The sequence below is a fragment of the Loxodonta africana genome, chromosome 2, assembly GCF_030014295.1.
Source record: "Loxodonta africana isolate mLoxAfr1 chromosome 2, mLoxAfr1.hap2, whole genome shotgun sequence".
Taxonomy (NCBI): domain Eukaryota; kingdom Metazoa; phylum Chordata; class Mammalia; order Proboscidea; family Elephantidae; genus Loxodonta; species Loxodonta africana.
In genome coordinates, this window is record NC_087343.1 from 204,264,213 (window position 1) to 204,288,773 (window position 24,561).

Sequence of the window (24,561 nt, forward strand, 5' to 3'; positions counted from 1 at the left end):
ATCTAAAAGGAAACAGTGTTTATTCATTCAACTGATATTGGTTGAGCGCATTTTATATGTCCGGAAAATTTCTAAGCACTTGGGATGCATCACAGAACAACAACAGCAAAAAAAGAAAAAAAAAAAAAAATATATATGTATATATCCACCTGCCCTTCGTTACGTGTTGAGTAAAATCTGATGAAATCAAGAAAGTTTAACAGGCTACTCAGGGAAAAAGAAAGCAGTATCGGATAATCACAGCTGATGCTATGGGTTTTTGCTTATTGCCTTTATATTCTTAGTTAGTAGTGCAAACCAGAGGAATAAAGTAGAAATAGGAACCTTAAGAGTTTTTTCAAACTTTGAGTTTCTAAGATTTTGAAGGAGGCACTCACTGAAAAAAACTGAAGCATATGGTAATTGTATGACAAGAACAAGGGAGGCATTCATGCTTAGCAAGATCTATTCTCAACAAAATCCCAGCTGAGAATGACTTTTAAAACCTCCCTGGTTTTAGCTAATTATATTTCTGAATTACATTTGTCTATCAGCCTGTTTGTTTTTTTAAACTAAATAACCTATCAATTCCATGAAATATTCTATGATTACGTTTTCCCTGCCTCGTGTAAATACCTTCTATATTTCAGACATTTTGTTTTCCCATTGCTGACAGACCTCTTAGTAGGACTTTGCTTTATTTAAGATCACCTAATTAGGCAGTTTTGTATGGTCACTTTCTAGGCAAAAGTGGCCTGCATTCTCCTCTCCATGTTAAATAAAAATAGCCATCTAATATTTCCAATTTCTCCTACCTTCCCTTCCTGTCTGAAACTTCCCTGAGTATTTAATAAAGCATTTAATAAGCAGGTTTTGTGCTGTCTGCTATTAAAATTCTTATACTGTTATGAAATAAATATACAGAAGCAAGGGTTCAGTTAATATATAGCATTCATATCTGTCACCTGAGAAGACCCCACAGGGGGTCCGAGTGCCTCTCATCATGAATTCCCAGGTCCTTGGTAGACCAGCCCAGCTGGTATCCCACAGCAAAAGTGCAGGAGTTTTATCAGCTTGCTGCTCCCAGAGAAATCTTTGTCCCCAGGCCATTAGGATTAACAAGCTGACAGCTCCGCATTGTACAACATTCTTCTCTCTGGAAGTTTTCGATCAATTAAAAGCAAGGTTTGGCACCAAAATGCTGACCCAAGAGTCAGAAGACATGCTTCTGAGGTCCTCATCTGAGCAAAGAAATAATCTCGGAACATCAGCTTATCCATCTCCCATGGGGCTAATTCCTTTCCTAAATATCTTGTAAGACTTGGTGAGGATCAGAATCAAAACGAGATAATGCAGTTTATATGCTTGAAAAATGGAGACTGTTTTCTCTGTATATTTTCCCATAATCTAGAACAGTGCCTGACATTAGTAAAAAAAAAAAAAAAAAATTACAATTAATGATTTTGATTAATTTTATTATAGTTTATTGTAACTTACAATGTTCATTCCCAAGTTAATGCATTATATAAGTTTTAGCCAAGCCCTGATGGTGCAGTCGTAAAGAGCTCAGCTGTTAAACCAAAAGGTTCGCAGTTCAAATCCACCAGCTGCTCCTTGGAAACCCTATGGGGCAGTTCTACTCTGTCCTACAGGATCACTATGGATTGGAATCGACTTGAAAGCAACAGGTTTGGGTTTTGTTTTTTTTTTTTTTTAATTAGTTTTAGTGAAAAGGAAAAATGATGACTCCAAATTTTGTTATATAAGAATTCAGTAAGGAAAACAAACAAACAAAAAAACCCATCACCCCCAAGTCGATTCCTACTCATAGCCACCCTATAGTAGAAAGTAGAACTGCCACACAGAGTTTCCAAGGAGTGGCTGGTGGATTCAAACTGCAGACCTTTTGGTTAGCAGCCAAACTCTTAACCACTGTGCTAACAGGGCTCCGGAAAACTATTTACTCCCTTTTAGGATGGAGCAGATCCTATGTGTAAGGGGAGTAGTACCTACCATATGGGTGATGAATTAAAAAAAAATTTTTTTTAATTGTATGAAGTATAGCACACATACACAAAAGTGCACACATCATTGGTGGCATGTTTGATAAGTCATCACAAAGTGAACACACTCATGTGACCACCACTGAGGCTGAGGAATAGGCTATAAACAGCATGCCATTCTTCCCCATCCTAATCACTAACTCCTATATATCACTGGGACTACTCTAAATGTACCTTCCTTACTTGTTGTTCTTCAGGTACCTTTGAAATATCTATCAATGTTTGTGTTAAATCCCCTCATTAAATATATAAATGATTTATTTTGGCCTTATAAGAGAGACCTATTAAATATTAATATATAACTACCCAGTTTCATGCAGGGAAATGACAAAGAAGACAAAAATCCTCAGTGTAGGAGGGAAATGTGAAGCATGAAGTAATTTTCTACAGGGAAAGACCAGGAGCAGGGGTCTGGCTATAGGCTGGGGAGGGAAGAGGGAGAAGGCATTAACAAGAATACAGAAACTCAAAAGGAATTGAAAAGTGAATGGAACCGAACTGAAGTCGTATTGAGTATATATCATAACTCAACTCTAGTCTTTGTTTCTTCAGTTGAAGAGATTCAATTCTCCAGGCTGTTTTTCTATTTCCTTAGTTTTTTTTTGGCTGCTTCTTTAAGAGGAAAGATGAAACTCTTAGGAATCTTATGAGGTAACACTAACCTCTTGATTAGCATATTGAAGGGGATACTTTTTTTACCTGAATCAACATTGATTAAGGAAATGATTTTCCCTCTGTGCTGACGTTAGACTAAGTAACGTAACAACATGATACAATATAATACCACATAAGGCTGAATAATATCTACTTAATCTTTGTCAAATGTGAAATCACTTAATTGTCCAAAATCTCTTTTCAAAGCCTTCTATTGATATAAAAAACACCCAAAAATGAATCAAAACTTCTTTTATTTATAATATTTCAGAACTTTATACACATAGATAATGTTGAGTAAATGAATGGTGGAAACCTCAGTGTGGTCTTTGTTCAGTTAATATTTTAGGCATTTGCATACAAGTTCTTAGTTACTACCAAAACACAATACCTCATCCCAACTAGTTTAAAAGGGAAATCTTTGTGTACCCACACATCAGATGGATAAGTTGAGAATAAGAAAATTGAGCAACTTAAATGAAGGGAGCTAAGTATGCTAATGAAAGTATTTTGATTTATTCATTATATTCCAAGTCATAGAGACCCTATAGGACAGAGTAGAACTGCCCCATAGAGTTTCCAAGGAAAGCCTGGTAGATTTGAACTGCCGACCTCTTGGTTAGCAGCCATAAAACTTAACCACTACGCCACCAGCGTTTCTTATTCATTATATTCTTTTCTGTTATTTATTTAGGGAGATCCTTAACGAGATGGATTGGCACAGTGGCTGCAACGATAGGCTCAAGCATAGCTACAATTGTGAGGACCCAGCAGTGTTTCGTTTTGTTGTGCATAGGGTCGGTATTAGTCGGAACTGACTCAACAGCACCTAACAACAACATTTATTTATTAAAGTATAAATGTAAGTCATTGTAGAGTTGTAGCAATGTTATGATTTTAATGGCAGGAACCAAAGCCGTTATAAGGCACATATGAGACTCTATGTCTTATAAAGACATGGTAACTACATGCAGTTTATTTTACGTGGTAAAAGAATACAGATGTGCTGAATGGTAACTAAGAATAAAAAAAAAAAGATTTTTTTTTTTACAGCACATAAAATACAGTCTTATCATGCTCATAAACACTTCTTAAATAAAACAGCTATGCTATTGCCATTAGAAAATATCAACTTGCAATTTTCCATTCAAAAGTTGGTCAGCAATACAAGCACAAAGGACACACAAACACATATATAAAAATATTTATTCAGGACCCTTGAATGTTTCACCTCACTTGGATGATTTAGGAATAGTGTTAATGGGGAATGTTTAACTGTGGAGACAAGTTCAGTCTTAGCCATTGTTTTTAAATGACACTTGCAACAGAAGAATCTGCCTGTTGATATCTCAGGGTTGTTCAAATGACACTGAACATTTTTCAGAACGAAGAACATGTTTTCTTGGAAGTCAGTGTGTAATTGGCAATGGCAACAGAGATGTTTGTACCTGGGCATCCTAGTATTTCCTAGATACACATCTCTCCCTGATTCTTTGTGAGGAGGCCCATCTCCCCAACACTTTTCTTAGAGCTGCTGCCACATATTTATTCCTCAAACTGTAGATGAATGGATTGAACATGGGAGTGAGGATGGTGTAGAAGGCAGGCACAACCTTGTCTTTCTCTGGTGTGTGGTAGGAATGGGTAGCACGTTGGTGTAGAAGGCTGCACCGTAGAAAATGCTCACCCCCATAATATGGGAGGAACAGTTAGCAAAAGGCTTTGCGCCGGTCCTCAGCAGAATTCATCCAATGGACAGTAATCAGAATCCGTGTGTAGGAGACAGAGATGATAGATATGGGGATGAGCAGCATCAGCACACAGCAAGAATACATGAGAGTCTCATACAGGGACATGTCCATACACAATAGCTTCAGCACAGCTGGAATCTCACAAAAAAGTGATTGATTTCTTGGAACCCACATTAGGGAAAATTCATGGTGACCGGGATCAGCATAAATCCATCCAAGGAGCCACCAACCCAGAAGCCCACTACCATAAACAAGCGAATACTGTGGTTCATGAGGAGAGGGTACCGGAGAGGGTTGCACACAACCACATATCTGTCATAGGCCATGAGGCCCAGCAGGAAGAATTCCCCTCCAATCAATGTCAGGTAGAGAAATATCTAAACTGCAGTCAAGGAAGGAGGTGCTCTTTTCCTTGGACAGAAGGTCTTGCAGCATCTTGGCGACAGTGATGCAGATGTAGACTGTGTCCATGAAGGAGAGTTGGCTGAGCAAGAAGTACATGGGTGTGCGGAGGTGAAAATCTACATGAATGAGCAGAATCATGACCACATTGGCTATTACAGCCACCACAAAGATGGAGAAGATAAACTCAGGGAACAAGGGATGGGTGATGAGGCCCAAAAGGATGAAGTCAATGGAGTTCCATGTTCAGATCACATGATAGCTCCTAGACTATTGAAGCAGAAGGATAGTCAGTTAAGCAATAATCAAGTATTTAGGCAGAGCCCACCATGAATAGTATGTTAGAAGTAGTGTAGAATAAAGGAAATAACATCAACTTTGGCGTTATTCAGAACCACTCTGAAATATGGTTTCACTATTAATTGTCTCTATGACACTGGACATATTAATTAACCTCCTAGCTAACTCAGTTTCATCATCTGTGAAGAGGTCATCATAAGTCTATGTGTTTATACTTCAGACTATGTCTTCAGGCTGCATACCAGTGGTAACTGGAATAATTCATGAAGTCCAAGGTTCAGAGTGCTTTATTTTTATCCTGAGCTGTCTTTTATGTACATTTTCTAACCTTATCACTTAGGTTGAATGTTTTCTGAGATTGTTGTCTGTACCTTATTCCCCATATTTGCCTTGCAAACTACATATATGTGTTGATCAAATTTAAATTGCTTTCTGCCGTTACATTGTTAAAATCATACAAAGATGCCTATGAGTGCTTTCTTTAATAAAGTGACAGAATGTAATATGGAGTCAATAAATCCATGTAATTTTAACTATTTTTGGCTAGTGTTATTATTAAACAACTTTGTGAATGGTTGGATCATCAAGGATTAAGCAGGTGGTACTGATTATTTGAGGGTCAGGGACCACCGTGCCTTGTGGTCAGATGTTGTGCAGCAAAGGGAGCTCATGTTTCAGACATAGATCATTTTAGTTAAACACTTGAAGCCTATTTTTTTCTCACAGGGTAAGTTGAGTTATAAAGCTTGAATGAGGACCACGATGAAGTCTACTCCACAAGCAGGGCTTTGGCTGGATTCATCATCATGGTGGTCTTTCTGATTGATGCCATGGAGCCTGCTGAATTTTGTGATTTGGACTGCCTAACATCTGGATTGGTTAATCGTCTGGCTGCTAACCAAAATATTGGCAGTTTGAATTTACCAACTGCTCCTTGGAAACCCTATGCGGCAGTTTTACTCTGTCCTATGGGGTCACTATGAATCAGAATTGACTCGATGGCAATGGATTTGGTTTGGTTTTAACATAATTCAAAGGAGCCCTCGTGGTGCAGTGGTTAAATGCTCAGTTGCTAACCAAAAGATCCATGGTTCGAACCCACCATTGGCTCCATGGAAAAAAAGACCTGGCAATTTGCTCCTGTAAAGATTACAGCCTGGGAAATCCTATGGGTAATTTCCACTCTGCCCTATAGGGTTGCTATGAGTTGGAATCAACTCAAAAGCACACAACAACTACACCATTCAAAGGAGCCATGGTGGCCAGTGTTAAAGAGCTTGGTTGCTAACCAAAAGGTTGGCGGTTCAAATCCACAAGCTGCTTTGCAAAAGAAAAATGTGGCAGTCTTCTTCTGTAATGATTGAATCAAAACATACCATTGTCATTGAGTCTATTCCATCTCACAGTGACCCTATAGGGCAGAGTAGAACTGCCTTACAGGGTTTCCAAGGCTGTAAATCTTTATGGAAGCAGACTGCCACATCTTTCCCCTGGAGAAGCTGATGGGTTTGAACTGCCAAACCTTTGGTTAGCAGCAGAGCACTTAACCGCTGCATCACCATGGCTACTCTGTAAAGATTAAAAAACGAACAAAGAAAACCAAACCCAGTGCCGTCGAGTCAATTCCAACTCATAGCGACCCCATAGGACAGAGTAGAACTGCCCCATAGAGTTTCCAAGGAGCGTCTGCTGGATTCAAACTGCCTACCCTTTGGTTAGCAGCCGTAGCACTTAACCACTACACCACCAGGGTTTCCTTGGAAATCCTATGGGGCTGTTCTACCCTGTCCTATAGGTTCGCTGTGAGTTGGAATTGACTCAACGGAAACAGGTTAACATCATTCAATTACGCCCTAAACTTCTGTTACATTATTGTTCAGCCAAAACTTTAACACAATTTCTTTCTCTGACAAGGTGGCTTCTGAACCTATTAAAATGTTTTATTATCCCAGTGATCCTTTGCTAATGTTTCCTTTCCTTATGTTTCCTTTTTTACTGTGTTGGTGTTTCTTTGTGTTTATAAGATAACTCGAAATGGGAAAGAATTACTTACTTTAGGTGGAAAAAGACACACTAGTATTAGACTTCCCTGGAACTAAATGGAAGCTAGAGAGATGAGGCAAGGAGACTGAGAAGGGATTCTGCCAGGGTCTTCATAGGGTAGAAGCTTTGTGTGTTCAGGGAAAAGAGACCATAGAAATCCAGGCACAGCTTGTGACTCTCACAGCAATTTGTAAGAGGAGACCTCCAAATCAGATCAGTCAATATGCTACCATGGGAGAAGGACCTGCTCAAGATTGAGAGATCTGAACCAACCCTTTGTGACACACCTTCTCGGGAAGCCAGCGCTACCACAGGTATGAGAAGTAAGCTTCCAGTGACCTTTCTGTGGCAATAAGGCTCCTAACCTAAAATGATCGCCTCCACCTGAGGCATGGTATTTGTTATACCTTTAAAAAGGGAGGAGAGATAAAATCTCTCAAGAGCAAACACATTCTATGATCAGACATTTTACCGTGTTATAGGCTATACAAAAATTAACAGTGCCTGCCACTACCATTAAGAAGCATATGATACAGTTTGAGAAATACTATATATACCAAAAAATACTTATGATAAAATCAGATTATAATAAAACTAAGTGGAGATTTCTAGGGAAGGCAGAAACACATTGCACTGGGGACTTTTGGTGTCTTTTAGCAGAGATAACATTACTGTAGCTGCTCATGTAGTTGCCCTTCCTGGAGTTACACAACAGGAACTATTCATGTCGACCTGGGGATGACATGCACAGAGGTGCTAATGGCAGCCATAAGTCAAAGGACACCCAGGAATGCTTATTTTAGGAAGTGAAAATTACCTCCCTGGACCTCAGATTTCTGTCAGTTAAGGATGGGATTGTACCAGCTAAAGAAACATATCATATAGCTCTAGTATTCACAGATTATTGGTTTCTGGATGTGGAAAAAGTGACCAAAGATGACATATTGGGATATCTGCTTTGGCTGAAGTTTATGAAGAGAAGACAACCAAAAATGTGAAAGACACCAAGAAAGGTCCGAGGAGGTATGGGAGGTTTCAGGGTCCTCCAAACCATAAAAGGTGAAAGTGCTTGCTGCGTGCCAAGCAGTTTATATGTTTTTCATACACTTAATCATAGTAAACAATCTTTTTCAAAAATATTATTTTCCTCAAACAGCTTACACTATAGCTAGAGACCAAGATAACCTCAAAGCATGGAACAGTTAAAGAACACAAAAGAGATAACCACTTTGAAAATATTACTGATACAAACCAAAGTCAGTTTGGTTAGTGCAAAGAGTTTGATAGCAGAGATGGAAATTGGTCTGTTTAAAATTTTAAATTAAAAAATGTGAGGTTTAGAAAGAAGAAGGGAGGACAAGATTGCTGGCATTGTAGACACTATCAGGAAGGACTCACAGGTAGGAATCAGCAGCGTGTGCAGGATGAAGTAGGTCAGGGAGAGTTCAGCGCAACTGCAGCTTAAGGTCTCCTTTGAGAGCTAAGCTGTGTAGAGTAGTGTGGGGCTGGGACACGCGGGGGCTGAAGAGTGAAGGCTGAGAGATTTTGACTCAAAATATCTGGAAATAGAGTGCAACTGCGAGTTGTTTGAGAAGAAACATTACATGATATAATACTTAGTTAAGAAAGATATATCTGGCAGTTTTATTCAGAAAAATCTTTCACAGCAAGTTGATTAGTATTAATTACTGTTAATTAATTTTCTTGAAGCCACAATGGATTATGACCGGCTCATCTCCTTTCTTCTCCTTCCTTTACATATACTCACTAAACTTGCCACCCTTTATATAAATTAGGAAATCATTTGGACACTGCTTCAGGTATTGAATAATTATGTATTTCTTTTTTTTCCCTATGGCAATTTAGTATCCAGTGATATGACTTTGTCTCTTTGCCTTAACACTATCTCTAAATTCCATGGTCATGTATTTCCACAGATATTTCCCCCGCCTGTTCTATTCATTTGAACAGTAACTAATATCATTAGTGAAATGGGAATGAATCTTCTGCTTCTTCTCTCCACCACACAGGTAATTTGGACATTTTTTAAGTGCAAAATTAAGCATAAAAAACCATATAAGAACTTTCCTTACTTTAAAACTGAGCAGTGTAATAAAATTTAGATAACGTCTATTGAACATCTACTGTGCCAGGAATTAGTGCCTTTGAAATAGTCTGGATTGAAATACCAGATGTCAATTTATTCAAAAATATGTTAGCAAGGACACCATCATTAGTGCAGAAAAAAAAGTACCTCCCCAGGTATTGGATAAAATGCCCAAATTCCAAGGTCCCAGCTGTCAGAAGGATGCCTACTATTTTGACTCATGGAAACATCATTCTGAACAGCGATGTCAGACAGTTTATGTGGTGACAAATAGAAAGCAAAGAATGGGGCATAGTACTCACCAAGTGTACGCCACTAATGCTGTAGAGAAGAAAATACAAGGCCAGAAGAAAGGAATGATGACACATGACCAGCAGTGACAGAGCAGGTGGTTAGAAGTCAAGATCTCCAGCTCTAAATATAACGTGTTCACTGTTGCACCATGCAATCTAACTAGCCAACGTTTATATACAATCCCTTCCTGCTTCAGTTACTCAGTCCAGTGGGCTTTCATATACCCATGCAAGGAAAATTTCAGGGAATTCCTTTAAGAAACAATTATCTTTCTTTAAAAAAAAAAAACAAAAACTCTATTGGGGGTCCTGAAAGTGTACTTGTAAGTCTTAGGGAGTGAGAAAAGGAGAAAGGGGTTCAAATAATAATAATAATAAAAATAACATATCTTAATCTCCTCCAAAGCATGCAGAAAACCTTCATCCACACCTGACTACATACAAAGAAAGCAATCATTGTCTTAAATTACAGAGGGCAATCATGTTTCTCCCTTAGTAATGAGCATCCTTGCCACCTACCCATTAAATCTGAAAATTCCCATTAATATTTGGAAATTTCTTATAATGAGTAGTAAGTGAACTCTTCCAACTATCAACTATTATTTTCCCTCTTCAGTAAATCCATTTAGCATTTCTTAACTACTATTAGATGCCTTTGGCTTCCTGTATTTTGGGCTAAATTATTCCTTTTCCAATAGGCTGGCTGTCAAAAAGTGAATGTTTGCATCCACACTTCTTAACCTTGAAGAGACCACTGTGTCAGCCATTAACAGATAATGTCACAGCAGGGTGTCTTTTTAATAGTTACAGAGTGATGCTGAAGAAAATATCCTAGTATTTGGGGTTCCATGAATATCTAAGACCCTACCTCAGAGCAGCTGAGTCCAAGTCTTAGTAAGGCAACAGTAGAACGACAGACTTCTTAAATAGTCTGGTATGGAGGTGGGGCTTGGTCGAAAGAAGGCTTCTCATATGTAATGGATTGGTGTTTCCAAATCCCTTAGGAGGAATCTTCTGGAAGCAGTTAGTTCAAGCTTATTTGGTTTGCCTTGTGCATCAAGGGAAGGTCAGTCAAAGCCCATTCCCTCTTTCTGAAGAATGCATTCTTTTCCCAAGTGAAAAATTCTAATCATTTCTTGATATTTCATCAAAATTCTGGCATCTCTTTAGAGTAATAAAAAAAAAATGAGCTGGGAGTGAGGGACGGACCCCCCAAAATATTTAAAATTTCTAAAAGGGGCTGTAGTGATAGATTAAAAGTCGTACTGAATTAGAAAAAAAAAATTCTATTCCATGTCACTGGTTTATTTTGTATAGAGGAAAATTAATTTTATGAAAGAACATATACTTGAAAGCTAAAGAGTGTTTTTCAGAATTATTCACCTAGTGATTAGTGGAGAAGGAAATCAAATTCAGTATATATATATATATATTTATAAAAACATGAGAAAGAGAGAACATAGAAAGGGAGAAGATAAAGAAAAAAGAAAACGAGGAAGAAAAAAAGGAAGGGAACAAGTGTTTGAGTAAAACAGAGGTCATATATTTTATGAAAACCCTTTTGCATAAGTATTTATGTGTAGGTAAGAGATTTATACATGTGAGAAATTGGGCACTTAAATTCATTTTATTTCTCTAAAGATAAATACAAAGAAGGAATTTGCCTTGTTTGCGGGGGAACAGCAGCTTTAAAACTAGTAATAAAATACTACTTCTAATAATAAATAGCATAATTGCATAATTTTCATACACTAGGCATGGTAATAGGCACCTCACTTATATGCTTTCTAATTACACAAAATCATTAGACCTACACTTCATGCAACCTACAATACAAATGAAAAAACACAGATTTCCAGCCATCAAAATGATCATACCTAATTCTTTCTAAAGAATTTGTTATACGAACAGTCAAAAATACAAAAGCTCTTCAATTAGATGCTGAATCTACTTAAATAGACTTTTCCCTCCAGTGTGATGTGTCTCACTACAGAGTCACAAATGGGTTGTACCAAATATTAACCCTTTTGGTCCTGGATTGGCCTGGCAGTACCTGGGCTGGCTACAGACACTAGGGAGTTGACTTTGCTGTCAGCAACCATCTCAGTTTACCCCAGTGTGCCACACAACTGCCATTTACTTTGATTTCCCTGCCATGAAAATGGTTGAGAAACCCTATTATAATAATTTGGTCATGTCTTTATAATTAGTTTCTATAAAAGTTTGTTAATAAAAATAGCTCAAACCCTTGGCATTATATTGATTAGCAGGTCCCTGACTGTTATGTCACAATTATCTTTTCATTGTTGAACTTAGCTGTCTTGCAAATATGGAAAAAAAATCCAAATTATTTATATTATCATAGAGATTTTTTTTGACTCATCAGTTTTTCTTCTGATTTTTCTTGTCCATCTTTATCTTCTTCTCCTCCTTCCTTATCCTATACCGCCTTCAAATCTTTTTTCAGTAATCTCCCTTGCATAGCGATAAAAACATGTATGGCCCCTGCAAACTAAGACAATGATTCCCAGTGTTTGGGGGTTTAAATTCCCAGCACTGGATTTGATTTCAAATAATTCTATATGCCCATCGCAGTTCAATGTGCTACCTGACATTGAGAGTAAATCCTCATTGAAACAAAACCCTCCTATTTAACATTTTAAGACCCGAATGATTTTTTGGGAGGAAGGTATTTCTAAATTTCTAAGATTTTAGCTCTTTACTTACATCGCTGAAAGACAGAGACACATATCAATAGGTCCCTAGTTGGAGCTTCAAAGATGGTCAAATAAAGCACGAAAATAGAATCCTGGGAGAAGAACATATCATAGCTGACAGGATATCAGATCTAAAGATACCTCAGGTATCATAAAAGTCTAAAATCTCATTTTAGGAATGATTAAAAAGGCTCTGAGACAGAACACCTTGTCAAGGAAAATGTTAAAGATCCCTGAACTTGGGATAAGGACACCTGGGCTGCAGAAACAGTTTCGCCATTTCCTATGTGTCCTTGGGCATGGAATCCCACTCTCAGAGGTTGATCTTCCATCTATTAAATAAAATTTGATGCAGTCATTTCTGAGAATGCCTGAAGCTTCAGTGTTCTACTTCAAGCTCCAGTGTTCTACAATGCTAAGCTTAAATGTTGTCTCCTTATTTTCTGTGTTGTGATTCTTATTTTTTTAATAATGTTTTATTATGTTTACTTAATAAGTAAGAATCTTAACACTATTAGCACTGTTGACTTAATACATTTATTTGCTACCAAAAAACAAGTGGAGAAAAATCATGGTTGGAGATGTCTCTTGAGATTATTGAAGGGACTCTGGGATACCACTAAACAAAGACTAGGAAGTATGAGTTGGAGACTATATTCCAAGGCAAAATGTGTTGCTGTAAACACTGAAGGAATAGGCACAGACAACTGAATCTATCCAGACAGCATGTGAGGTGATCAGACATCCAAAAAAGCAAAAACACAAAGTGAGAGCTTCAGAATCTGGTCTCTGCCCAGAGTTGGAAACAAAATTCTCTCCACTTATCTGACTCACTACGAAGCAGGTAGAACCTTATGCTGTTGCAGACTGAAAATGATTTACATTGGTACATCGGAACCAAAATGGCCCGTTGAGTATAGCATTAAGGAAGCAGATACAGATTTCCCTACATTTTTCACTATGCAAAACTCTCTATTGACCAAGATCTAAGTGTATGTGTAGATCTGCGTAAAATCTACATTAAATAGTTTCCTATGCAAGTCTGTCTACTTTACTCGCATCTATTTCCCACACACACTATTGCCAGTACACTTCAGAAGCCTATTTTAAAAGGTCCTGACATTCCTCTGTCCCTGGATAGTCTGATAATCTAGGATAATTTGGGATAATTGAAAGCTCCATTACCACTGGAGAAAAACAGGATCACTACAAAGCCATCAGTGGATCTTGGAGCATAGCAAAAGGGTGGAAACATGGGAGCAGAGTTAAAGAGCAGGAGAAAGAAAAAGCAAAAGAGGTTTGGAGGTAGAAAGGAAGAATTGTAAGAAAGGGAATAAGGAGGGAGAGAATCAGAAAATAGTAATGGAACATATGCCATAGATTTTCAAACACTGCTCCAGAGGATAGAGAATGAGGTGATAGGTGTACTGGGTGTTTGATCTAAAAGAGATTTTTGTTTTGTTTTTTTTTCAACTCACATTATTAGAGTACCAACTGCGTGTCAAAAACTAAACTAAAAACAAGTAAACACACAAACACGAGTTGATGTGCCTGGAGGCATGTAGTCTCTTGATTTATTGGTTTGGGAATAGAAGGGGTCAAGTCCTACAGAGTTGATAGAAGGGTTTCCTTCCAACAGGAAACATTCTTTATGTTAGGAACGTATTAGTTTCCTAGGGCTGCTGTAACAAGGTACCACTAAAAGGGTAACTTAAAACAACAGAATTTTGTTGTCTCACAGTTTTAGAGGCCAAAAGTCCAAAATCAAGGTGTTGGCAGGACCATGTTCTCTCTAAAGGCTCTAGAAGAAGAGTTTTCCTTGACTCTTCCTAGCTTTTAGTGGTTTCTGGCAATCATTGACATTCCTTGGCTCACAGATCATCACTCTAATTTCTGCCACCATCTTTACATGGTCTCTTCCCTCTGTGTGTCTCTCTTTGCCTTTTCTTCTCTTGTATAATGCCACCACTCATATTGGGTTAGAACTCTTCCTATTCCAGCATAAGCTTATGTTAATTTAACAAATGACATCTTCAAAGACCCTACTGCCAAATAAGGTCATATTCACAGGTGCTGGGGTAAGGACTTTAACTTATCTTTTGGGGGAATACAGTTCAATCCATTGCATAGTGTTTTGGCTTATTTTATATCATTTCTGAAGTTAGGGGGAAATCAGTGGCAAGTGACCTCATATCTTAACCCCTCACGACTGATACACTGGAGAGGCAATGGCTATTATTTTTATCACAGAAGGTATGTGATGGTTAGCCAGACACCAACAGTCCTTGAAACATATTCTGTTTTATTAAAGGTCTTGTGTTGGAGTTGGAAAGGATTGATACTCTCTGTAGCCTTGTCTGTACACGAAAGATTTCTGCTTTGAGATCAGTGCTGGACACAGTATCATCCCTGTAGTAGAAGTGGACAGGTGAGGCAGGTTTCACTGCACCTTCTCTATGTTGGTGAGTTAGCTAAAATAATACTTTATGGTATATAGCACCTTCCAAAGCTAAAATTGATTTTGCACCAGTTATCTCATTTTTCCTCTGAGATAAGAATTAGAGTAGAACATTGTAATTTTATACATTGAGAAACAAACTGGCTCAGGTTGTTAACTTATTTTGTTCAACCTGAAACAGTAAACTTATCGATGACAGCTTACCAAAACTATAATGAATTTTCTTCTTTATAATAAAAATTTAATTTTCTGAACATCACCATTGTTTTCCTATTCAGAATCTACTTGTTAGGCATGCTAAATCAGAAAATATTTCTAAATCAGAAAATAGACTAACCTTCTAATTCTGATCTAGTGCATTCTCTCCAGGTCCCTGATGGAGAAAATAAGACCCAAAGAGGATCAGAGACCTGAGTAGTCCTAGATGGTCAGGACAGAATGGAGTCTAAAATTTGACTCCCCAACTTCTGGTTCCAATTTGGGTACTGTTGAAGGAAAACTGGACAGGGTGCCTACATTTAAGGAGAAGGACCAATGTCATCTTCCACCCATCTATCCTCTTTGGAAATGCAGTACAGAAACATAATGTGCCTTTGAATGCTCTATAAAGGAACAGCTTCCTTTTTTCTTTTCCAGGATTGGATTTTCTGAAATATATATTAACTCCCAACTGACTTGTCTACACATGTTTATACCACAGAACATCAATAGGCTAGAAAAATGGTCTTATGGATAAGTATATTTTGTTCTTTGTAATGTAAAAAACCTCTTTCTTTAATAATGAAATATAAAACAGTTAATACGCAAGATATAAAAGTAAGAAAATGCCAGCAGTAGAACTTAAAATAGAAAGAGTTTTAGTCAAGTGGGGAAAAGGAAAGAAACAAGAAGAATTAAAAAAAAAAATACTGGTTAATATACAATAAAAAAAAATATGATAAAGTATTATGAAAATAGAGAATGCAAGAAATACAAATTAATTTCCAAAAAAATAAATCAGCATTTCAACCTTAAAAGATTCCCATACTTTTGCAAAATGAAACATTATGTTATGTTGTTGTTGTTGTTGTTAGGTGCCGTTGAGTCGGTTCCAACTCATAGAGACCCTATGCACAACAGAACGAAATGCTGCCCGGTCCTGAGCCATCCTTACAATCGTTGTTATGCTCGAGCTCATAGTTGCAGCCACTGTGTCAATCCACCTCATTGAGGGTCTTCCTCTTTTCTGCTGACCCTGTACTCTGTCAAGCATGATGTCTTTCTCCAGGGACTGATCCCTCCTGACATGTCCAAAGTATGTAAGACGCAGTCTCGCCATCCTTGCTTCTAAGGAGCATTCTGGCTGTACTTCTAAGACAGATTTGTTCATTCTTTTCGCAATCCATGGTATATTCAATATTCTTCAACAACACCACGATTGAAAGGTGTCAATACATTACAACTTCATTTAGATATAGTAAAAATGGTTTAAAAAGTCAAATATAGTAAGAAATCTTCTCTGTTAGTTCCTATTATTACTAAGAGGTCAGGGGCAATGAGAGATATGGAATGTAGGGATCATTCAAGTTTACTAGCTCCTACAACCACCCCCCACTACCTTTTTTTTTTAACATCCAGTCCACTGTTTTGGGATGAATTTTGGAAAATATTACAAAAAATAGGTACAGATAGACATCATAGTGTTGGTTTCCTCCAACATTTGATCTGTACAATTAGGACTGGGCAGTGTTTTGTTCTGTAGTGCATAGGGTCGCTGTGAGTTGGCACCTAATAACAACAACAACATTATGTCTATAGGCCGTATTTTACTGGATTCATTGAGAAAATTAATTGAATACGAGCAAGCTTTTTTTTTTCTTTTTCAACAAATAATGACACCAATCCTGGCTTAACTGAAAGAAATATATCTACAGAAGACAAAGAAAAAAAAAAAAGTCACTTGAAGAAAAATAAATTATACATGGAAATAATATTCAAAATACAATTTGGAAATGAAAAATGGTAATAGTTGCAAAACATAATGAATACAATATCACTGAATTGTATATGTGAAGAATATTGAAAGGACAAATGTTCTGTTACATATATATTTATCACAATAAAAGAATAAATAAAATAATATTTGACAAGTATATTTCACTGAATTGGCCAAACTGTAGACTGTCTAAGGAGAGACAGTGCTGAGAAGTAGCTGAAGATGAGCATCTCCTTTGCTATGACTGAGGGTAGCCAGAAGCTGAGTGAATGCTTTGTTAAAAGCAAAGGGATGACTACTATAACTGACCTCTATTCTCACTCCATCCAAAACTGTCCATTCCTCAGATGCCTCAGACCTTTTGAAAAATGGCCAAGCCCTCAAAATCCTACAGTCAGCTTCCCAAATCCCATGAATGCCCCACAGTTGCTGGCATGTGGGTGACATAAGTTTCCAGACAATGCATAGTCAAATCCAAAGACGATGATAAAGCCCCGTATCCTTGTACTCAAGCCTCTGACAGTAGAGAGAAGTCACTGAGTGGTGTAAATGGTTAATATATTTTGCTGCTAACTGAAAGGTCAGAAGTGAAGTCCACTCAGGGGCACCTTGGAAGAAAGGTCTGGCAATCTATGTCCAAAAAATTAGCCATTGAAAACCTTATGGAACACAGCTCTACTTTGACAGGCATGGGGTCACCAAAAGTTGGAGTTGACTCACAAACAACTGTTTATTTATTTTCCTTTTTTCAGCAGTAGAAGCATACTCATTAGAAAGCATTTACCCTTTACAAGGAGAAACCTCTCTCCAGGGCCTTCTGCAAAACCCCTGTGACATCCTTGTTCCTGAGGCTGTAGATGAGTGGGTTGAGCATGGGAGTGAGGATGGTATAGAAGGCAGATACAGCCTTGTCCTGCTCAGGGGTGTGGTAAGAGTGAGGCAGCACATATGTGTATGTGGCGGCTCCATAGAATAGGCTGACCACCACCATATGTGAGGAGCAGGTGGCCACCGCCTTCCGCCTCCCCTCTGCCTCACTCATCCCGTAAACAGTGATGAGGATTCTGGTGTAAGAGGCAGAGATGACAGAGAATGGAATGAGAAGCATCATGATGCAGCAGACATACATGGCTGTCTCATAGGCTGATGTGTCTATGCAGGAGAGCTTCAGAAGGGCAGGCACCTCACAGAAGAAGTGGTTAATTTCCCGAGATGCACAAAAGGGGAACTGCATGGTGACTGGGGTGAGCAGGAATCCATCCACAGACCCTCCCAGCCAGGCTGCCACCACGATCAACAAGCAGACTTTGCGGCTCATGAGGGCAGGGTAACGAAGAGGGTTGCAGATGGCCACATAGCGATCGTAAGACATGAGTCCTAGGAGAAAGAACTCAGCACCTGCCAAGGTTAAGTAGAGGAAGTGCTGGGCTGTGCATCCTGCAAAGGTAATGGCCCTCTGTCCCACCACCTGGTCAACCAGCATCTTGGGTACAATGGTGGAAATGTATAGGATGTCCTTGAGGGAGAGCTGGCTGAGCAGGAAGTACATGGGGGTGTGGAGGCGGGAGTCTACGTGGATGAGAATGATCATGATGGTGTTGCTGGCTATGGAGATCACAAAGACAAGGAGGATGAGAGCGAAAAGGAGCCAGGGAAAGCGAGTGTTGCTGAACAAGCCCAAGAGGACAAAGTCGGCATACATGGAATAATTCCCCCACTTCATAGTTCTGCAGGCTGCATAAAAGAGAGAGAGGTATGAGATGTAAGGTTTAGTACAAAGGAAAACTATCTGGTTTGCTTAAAGCATTAAAATGTGGACATGGACAAATCATCCTTGGAGAAATTAATGACATCTCATTGTGAACTTACCCTCTTTTTTTAATACTCTCTGGAGTTGACTACAGTTAATGGATTGCTTTGAGAGATTAGTCTTTACCTTTGTGTCCTAAGTGCCACTACCATTCATGAAGCCCCAAATTTTCTATATCCTGGAAAAACAGACAGAGCAGGATGCCATATTGGAACATCATGCCATCATTCCTGACTTGCTGACTACTGCTTCTTAACTTACAAGTCATCATGGGATGATTTTTGTCAGTTGGCTCATTGACATTTAAATATTTTTGGCATAGAACTCTTTGCTCAAGCACAACCTTACACAAAGGAAGATATACAAAAAAAGAGATAAAAATGCAAGGAGCATTATTGAATTGTGATAGAGTGATGGGTAAGAAAGGGAATATCCTACCCTTTCCCCCCTCTCATTCCATAAAGCTCCAGTTCTCACACTTGGACTCTAGTTTGAATATCACATACCAAGAGCATATTTTTGCTTAAGAAAGAACAACCATATTGACTGAGTTTACCTAATTTACACCATTCTTGACACATTTATACATTATAAAATTTGTGTGCTTAGCTTATGTTTAATAGGTATTACCCAGAAAACCAAAACCCAAAAACCCAGTGCCGTCGAGTCAACTCCGACTCATAGGTATTAGATATTTGAAAATAAATATTCCATGTGGAGGATGAAGCTGCTGAAGATTTCTGAGCTCTGAGAAGCAACCCAAGAATTAGTAGAAAGAAGGCGATCAAGGGAAAAAAAAAATGTTTAGGGTCAAGTGGTGTTTATTTTCATTCTTTTAGCAGAAAACTACTGATTAATAACATTCAACTCATTAACATGCTTAAGTGAAACAGGGTCAATGATTAATAGTTTTTTTTTAATAGAAAATTAAACCAATTTAAATAATATTGGAGGACACTCCAAATAGAAGGTGTTTTCTGCTTAAACCTGAAGTCAAGGTATGCATATATAACTTTTTCAGTTAAACAGTATTTTACAACACATTTGAACAGGTGAATGATTTGAATAAGCCATTTCTCTCAGGGTCTCATAGATCCACACTGGTCAATATGGTGACAATGAGCCACATGTGGTTACTGAGTACCTGAAACATGAGTGGACAGAATTGAGACGTGTTGCCAGTATAAATTACACTTCAGATTTCAAAGGCTTAATATGAAAAAAAGAATACAACATATCTCATTAAAATTTTTATATTGATGACATGATGAAATAATGTTTTTAATATATTGAGTTACATAAAATAGATTATTAAAATTAATTTTATCTGTTCTTTTTACTGGTTTAATGTGGGTGCCAGAAAGTTTAAAATTACTTCTGTGGCTCTCATCAGATTTCTACTTGATTATACTTTTCTAGGGGCATCCCTTTCCCAGAATCTGACAACTCCAAATATGTTAGTCCAACCAAGTTCCCCAGAACTGAATCGTCACAATGCCCCAAATAGAAAGAACTAAGCAAAAAATTCAGGTGCAATAACTACAACAACAATAAAAAAGCATACTGATATTAGGAGTCCCTGGTGGTGCAAAGCAGCCCTTGACTGCTAAAAAAAAGGCTGAAGGTTCAAGTGTACTCAGAGGCAACTTGGAAGAAAGCCTTGATGATCTAATTCCAACAAAAATCAGTCATGAAAAACCCTGTGGAGCATAGTTCTACACACATGGAGTTGACTCAGTGGCAGCTGGTACTGGTAATGCTGTTACCTGTATATACATTCACCAGTAAATAGCAGTAAGAACATATTAGTAGCAGAATACTTAGTGTTTCACAAACATTATTTCATTTACTTTTCCCAACAACACTATAAAATATTGAAAATTGCTTTCTCCATGCTACAGATGAAAAAAAAAAAGAGAGAGAGAAGGAAAAAAGAAGCTTAAAGAAGTTAAGAAACTTCCCCAGGGGCACTTGGCTCTGGTTAACCAGTGACAATATAATGCTTTTTGCTGTTTTCTAATAAGCCTAAAAAAATAAATAAATAAATAAGCCTAAGCAGACATTAATTCATTCCAAATATTTCCTGAGACATGCTGTATTAGTCAAAGTTTTAAACTCTGAAAGGATCTAAAATAATGTACAGGACATGGCCTCTGCCTTCAAGGAGTCTAGAAAAGAGACAGGTTATAAGCCCTTATGTATGTATGGCCACAGGTGTGCTTTAAGAATGACTTTAAGACCTCCGGGATTTTGACTTCTCCCTAGTTGGTGTATAATGGAGAACATGAAAAGGGCAGTAAATTGTGAGAAAAGGAAGATGGACGCCGTGGAAACTGAAGTTCAGCAGCAGGTACATGAGAAATTGGCACCAAGTCTCTTATGGAAATTTCGCTACAGCTATATTATGATGGATGGATCTACAACCACGTAAAATAAGTTTTGGACAGGCTTTTACTAATAAGACCTACATTACATCTTCATAGATATTCCAGCTTTTCATTCTTGAAATATTACCAACTTTATGTCAGTGTTTTTCATGGGGTGTTTTCCTAATACTTGCCCTTGTTCCATTTCTACCTTTTTTTTCCCCATTGTGTTAAAGCATTAAAAAAAAAAAAAAAGCCTTCAGTTCTGACTCACAGTGATTCAATAGGACAGAGTAGAACTACCCCGCAGGGTTTCCAAAGCTATAATCTTTACAGGGGCAAATTGCCATATCTTTCACCTGCTGTTAAACCACTAGGGAAATTAAAAGCAAGCATTCAGCAAAAGTCCACATTGTGGAACACAGAGACGTGCTCATCACCCTAACCCTGACTAGCTAGTAAGAATGAGCTCCTCCCAGTGCTCCACTCAATATTTCACTATAAATTCAGAGGCTGGGAGATGGTTAGTGAAGAAGACCAAGCACAGGGACTGCTATTGGCCCACGGGGAATGTTAAAGCCCAAAATGGACAGATGGGCACCAAAACTTTCCTTTCAGACCATGGTGTCCCCAGTCCTGACCAGGAATATTCCTGGTACTAAAACTCACTAATGAGGCCCTTGAGATCTCCCCACCATTGCTCACAAAGAAGAAGGGAGATTTGGCTGCTCTGTAACTCCTCGGATTTTGACAGCATCTGCTTCCCACTCTGTCAATGGTGACTCATGCCCTGCATTAAGAAATTTACAAATCATATAGCAACATTAAAGCATATTTGGAAAATAAGAGAAGGGAATCTGTTAGAATATCCCATGCCCATATAAGTATTGTCATGTCTATGAGTAATTTTTAATTTCAGTACACTTTCAACTTTTTATAACATATATGTGTATATATAGTTGTATATAACATATTATGTATGTACATAAATTATAATATTTAATATACCTTTCTCCATGTAGATGCACAGCCTGTACACAAAATATCATGATAGTTGAATGATGTGACATCCACTTAATTGTTTCTCAGTGGTTTGGCATCTACTTGCTTCTAAGTTGTGATGACTGGTTTTTGTGTTTTTTCTATATATGGGATTAATTCTCTGGGATAGGCCCTTGGAAGGTGAATTTTCCAGAATCTGAAGCCCATCACCAAATTGTTGACCACTGGTATTAACAAGAACAACAGGCAGCACAGTGCCCACTCCAGCATTTACTACTAGTTCCTGAATCAGAAAAATGACTATGGTTAATATAAATTTTGAACATATTATTAGTATATGTATGTTTTGTCATTCTATTATTTATTTATTGATTGATTTTTGTTCATGATCTTTACCTTTTTTACATTGGGGATTTCTCAAAAATGTGCATGTTCTCTTTATCCAAAAAAAAAAAAAAAAAAAATGGCTATTCTTGTGCCTGTAGTATTTATTGCAAATACTTTCCCCAAACTATTCTTTGTCATTGTAACTATATTTGATTTTTAGACCAAAATTTTAAAATACATATGTACAAGAAGCTGGACTATATGAAGAAGAATGGGGCATCAGGATTGGAGGAAGACTCATTAACAACCTGCGTTATACAGATGACACAACCTTGCTTGCTGAAAGCGAAAAGGACTTGAAGCACTTACTGATGAAGATCAAAGACCACAGCCTTCAGTATGGATTGCATCTCAACGTAAAGAAAACAAAAATCCTCACAACTGGACCAATGAGCAACATCATGAAAAACAGAGAAAAGATTGAAGTTGTCAAGGATTTCATTTTACTTGGATCCACAATCCACAGCCATGGAAGCAGCAGTCAAGAAATCAAAAGACGCATTGCATTGGGTAAATCTGCTGCAAAGGAGCTCTTTAAAGTGTTGAAGAGCAAAGATGTCACCTTGAAGACTAAGGTGCACCTGACCCAAGCCATGGTATTTTCAATCACATCATATCCACACAAAAGCTGGACAATGAATAAGGAAGGCCAAAGAAGAATTGATGCCTTTGAATTGTGGTGCTGGCAAAGAATATTGAATATACCATGGACTGCCAAAAGAACAAACAAATCTGTCTTAGAAGTACAACCACAATGCTCCTTAGAAGCAAGGATGGCGAGACTGCACCTTACATACTTTGGACATGTTGTCAGGAGGGATCAGTCCCTGGAGAAGGACATCATGCTTGGCAGAGTACAGGATCAGTGGAAAAGAGGAAGACCCTCAACGAGATGGATTGACACAGTGGCTGCAACAATGAGCTCAAGCATAACAAGGATTGTGAGGAGGCCTCAGGACCAGGCAGTGTTTCGTTCTGTTGTACATAGGGTCACTGAGTCAGAGCCGACTCATCGGCACCTAACAACAACATGTACTTAAGACATTTATTTTGTTCTTTTGTACTCTGACTTTAGTTTAGAAAGTTATTCCTCATACGGATCTGTGATTAATATGTAATTCTATTTTAGTCTTCTTATCATAATTTTTAAAATATGCAATATTTATTACATCTGAAGTCTATGTTGATCTTTGGTGAAAATTATGGGGCTATGGGTTTCTCTACAAGGCCAAACATATATAATTAATCTATCCTTTCAGATCATGCCAATTAACCTTAATTCTAGTTCTTCATGTAGGCAAAAGAGATCAAGTGTGGATGAAAATAGGCAGAAATTTCTCACTGAGGTCCACCACTTCTCTGTTGATACGGGGAACATATTAACATGAATTGAACCTAATTTTTCACTCATGTTGTATGTTTAAATTCTGGTATGAGGTGTGGATACAAAAAACAGAGAAGAATCAGGTTTAGCCTTAGACAAAATGGTACTGTAAAATACAATGGCAATGTTGTAAATGTTAAATTCCAGAAAAAAAACCCAGTGCCTAGCACTTTTTAATTTCGGAACCTCACCCTATACTTTCCATATTTTTTCTTTCCAGTAATAACAGATGGAGGCAACCAGTGTTCTTTGTCATTGTTGTTTGTTTTTATACTGCAATTCTTCTAACAAATACTGCTGTGTCAAAAATTAGCTATAAACAAGGTAGCCATCTAAATAAGAAGATAGTTGAGGGTGCTAGAAGACCAAATCAGACAAGACATTAGGGCAACCAACATGAGTCAATATTGTCCTGGGCAAACAGGGATGGAAGGTAATCCTTGCTCTAAACCATTTAATCCTATGCATAATCTAACCCATTGTGTTTATACTCCAGTGGTGTTTGTATATTAAGCCTCGCCTCTGTGCAGTAAAAGGCATGTTCTAAAGTAAAATCATTTGGAGAATCAATCTTAAAATTGTAGAAAAATTTTGGTTAAAGTAGATGGACCTTCAGTCATTCTGAAAGCAGAGCAAAGGCATGATCACCCTTTCAGCTACATATCAAGAGAAGCTGAACTGGGGTCTTCTGTTGTCTATTCCTGCCTTCTTAGTTAACTAGTGCTGCTATAACAGAAATTCAACCATTGGCTGGGTATAACAAACAAAAATTTATTTTCTCATAGCTTAGGAGGCTAGAAGTCCGAGTTTAGGTGTCAGCTCTAGGGGAAGGCTTTCTCTCTGTTAGCTCTGGGGAAGGTCCTAGTCTCT

General features: G+C 37.9%; 1 protein-coding gene and 1 pseudogene across 1 annotated transcript; both read right to left on the reverse strand.

Annotated features, from left to right (window-relative positions):
• Window positions 1–3,964: 3,964 nt before the first annotated feature.
• On the reverse strand, window positions 3,965–5,092 carry LOC100661307 (olfactory receptor 2T35-like; annotated as a pseudogene).
• Window positions 5,093–17,529: 12,437 nt separating this feature from the next.
• On the reverse strand, window positions 17,530–18,749 carry LOC100661590 (olfactory receptor 2T27). Its single transcript, XM_003404953.3, has one exon. The coding sequence runs from the start codon at window positions 18,463–18,465 to the stop codon at window positions 17,530–17,532; it is 936 nt and encodes a 311-aa protein (XP_003405001.2). The 5' UTR covers window positions 18,466–18,749.
• Window positions 18,750–24,561: the final 5,812 nt, after the last annotated feature.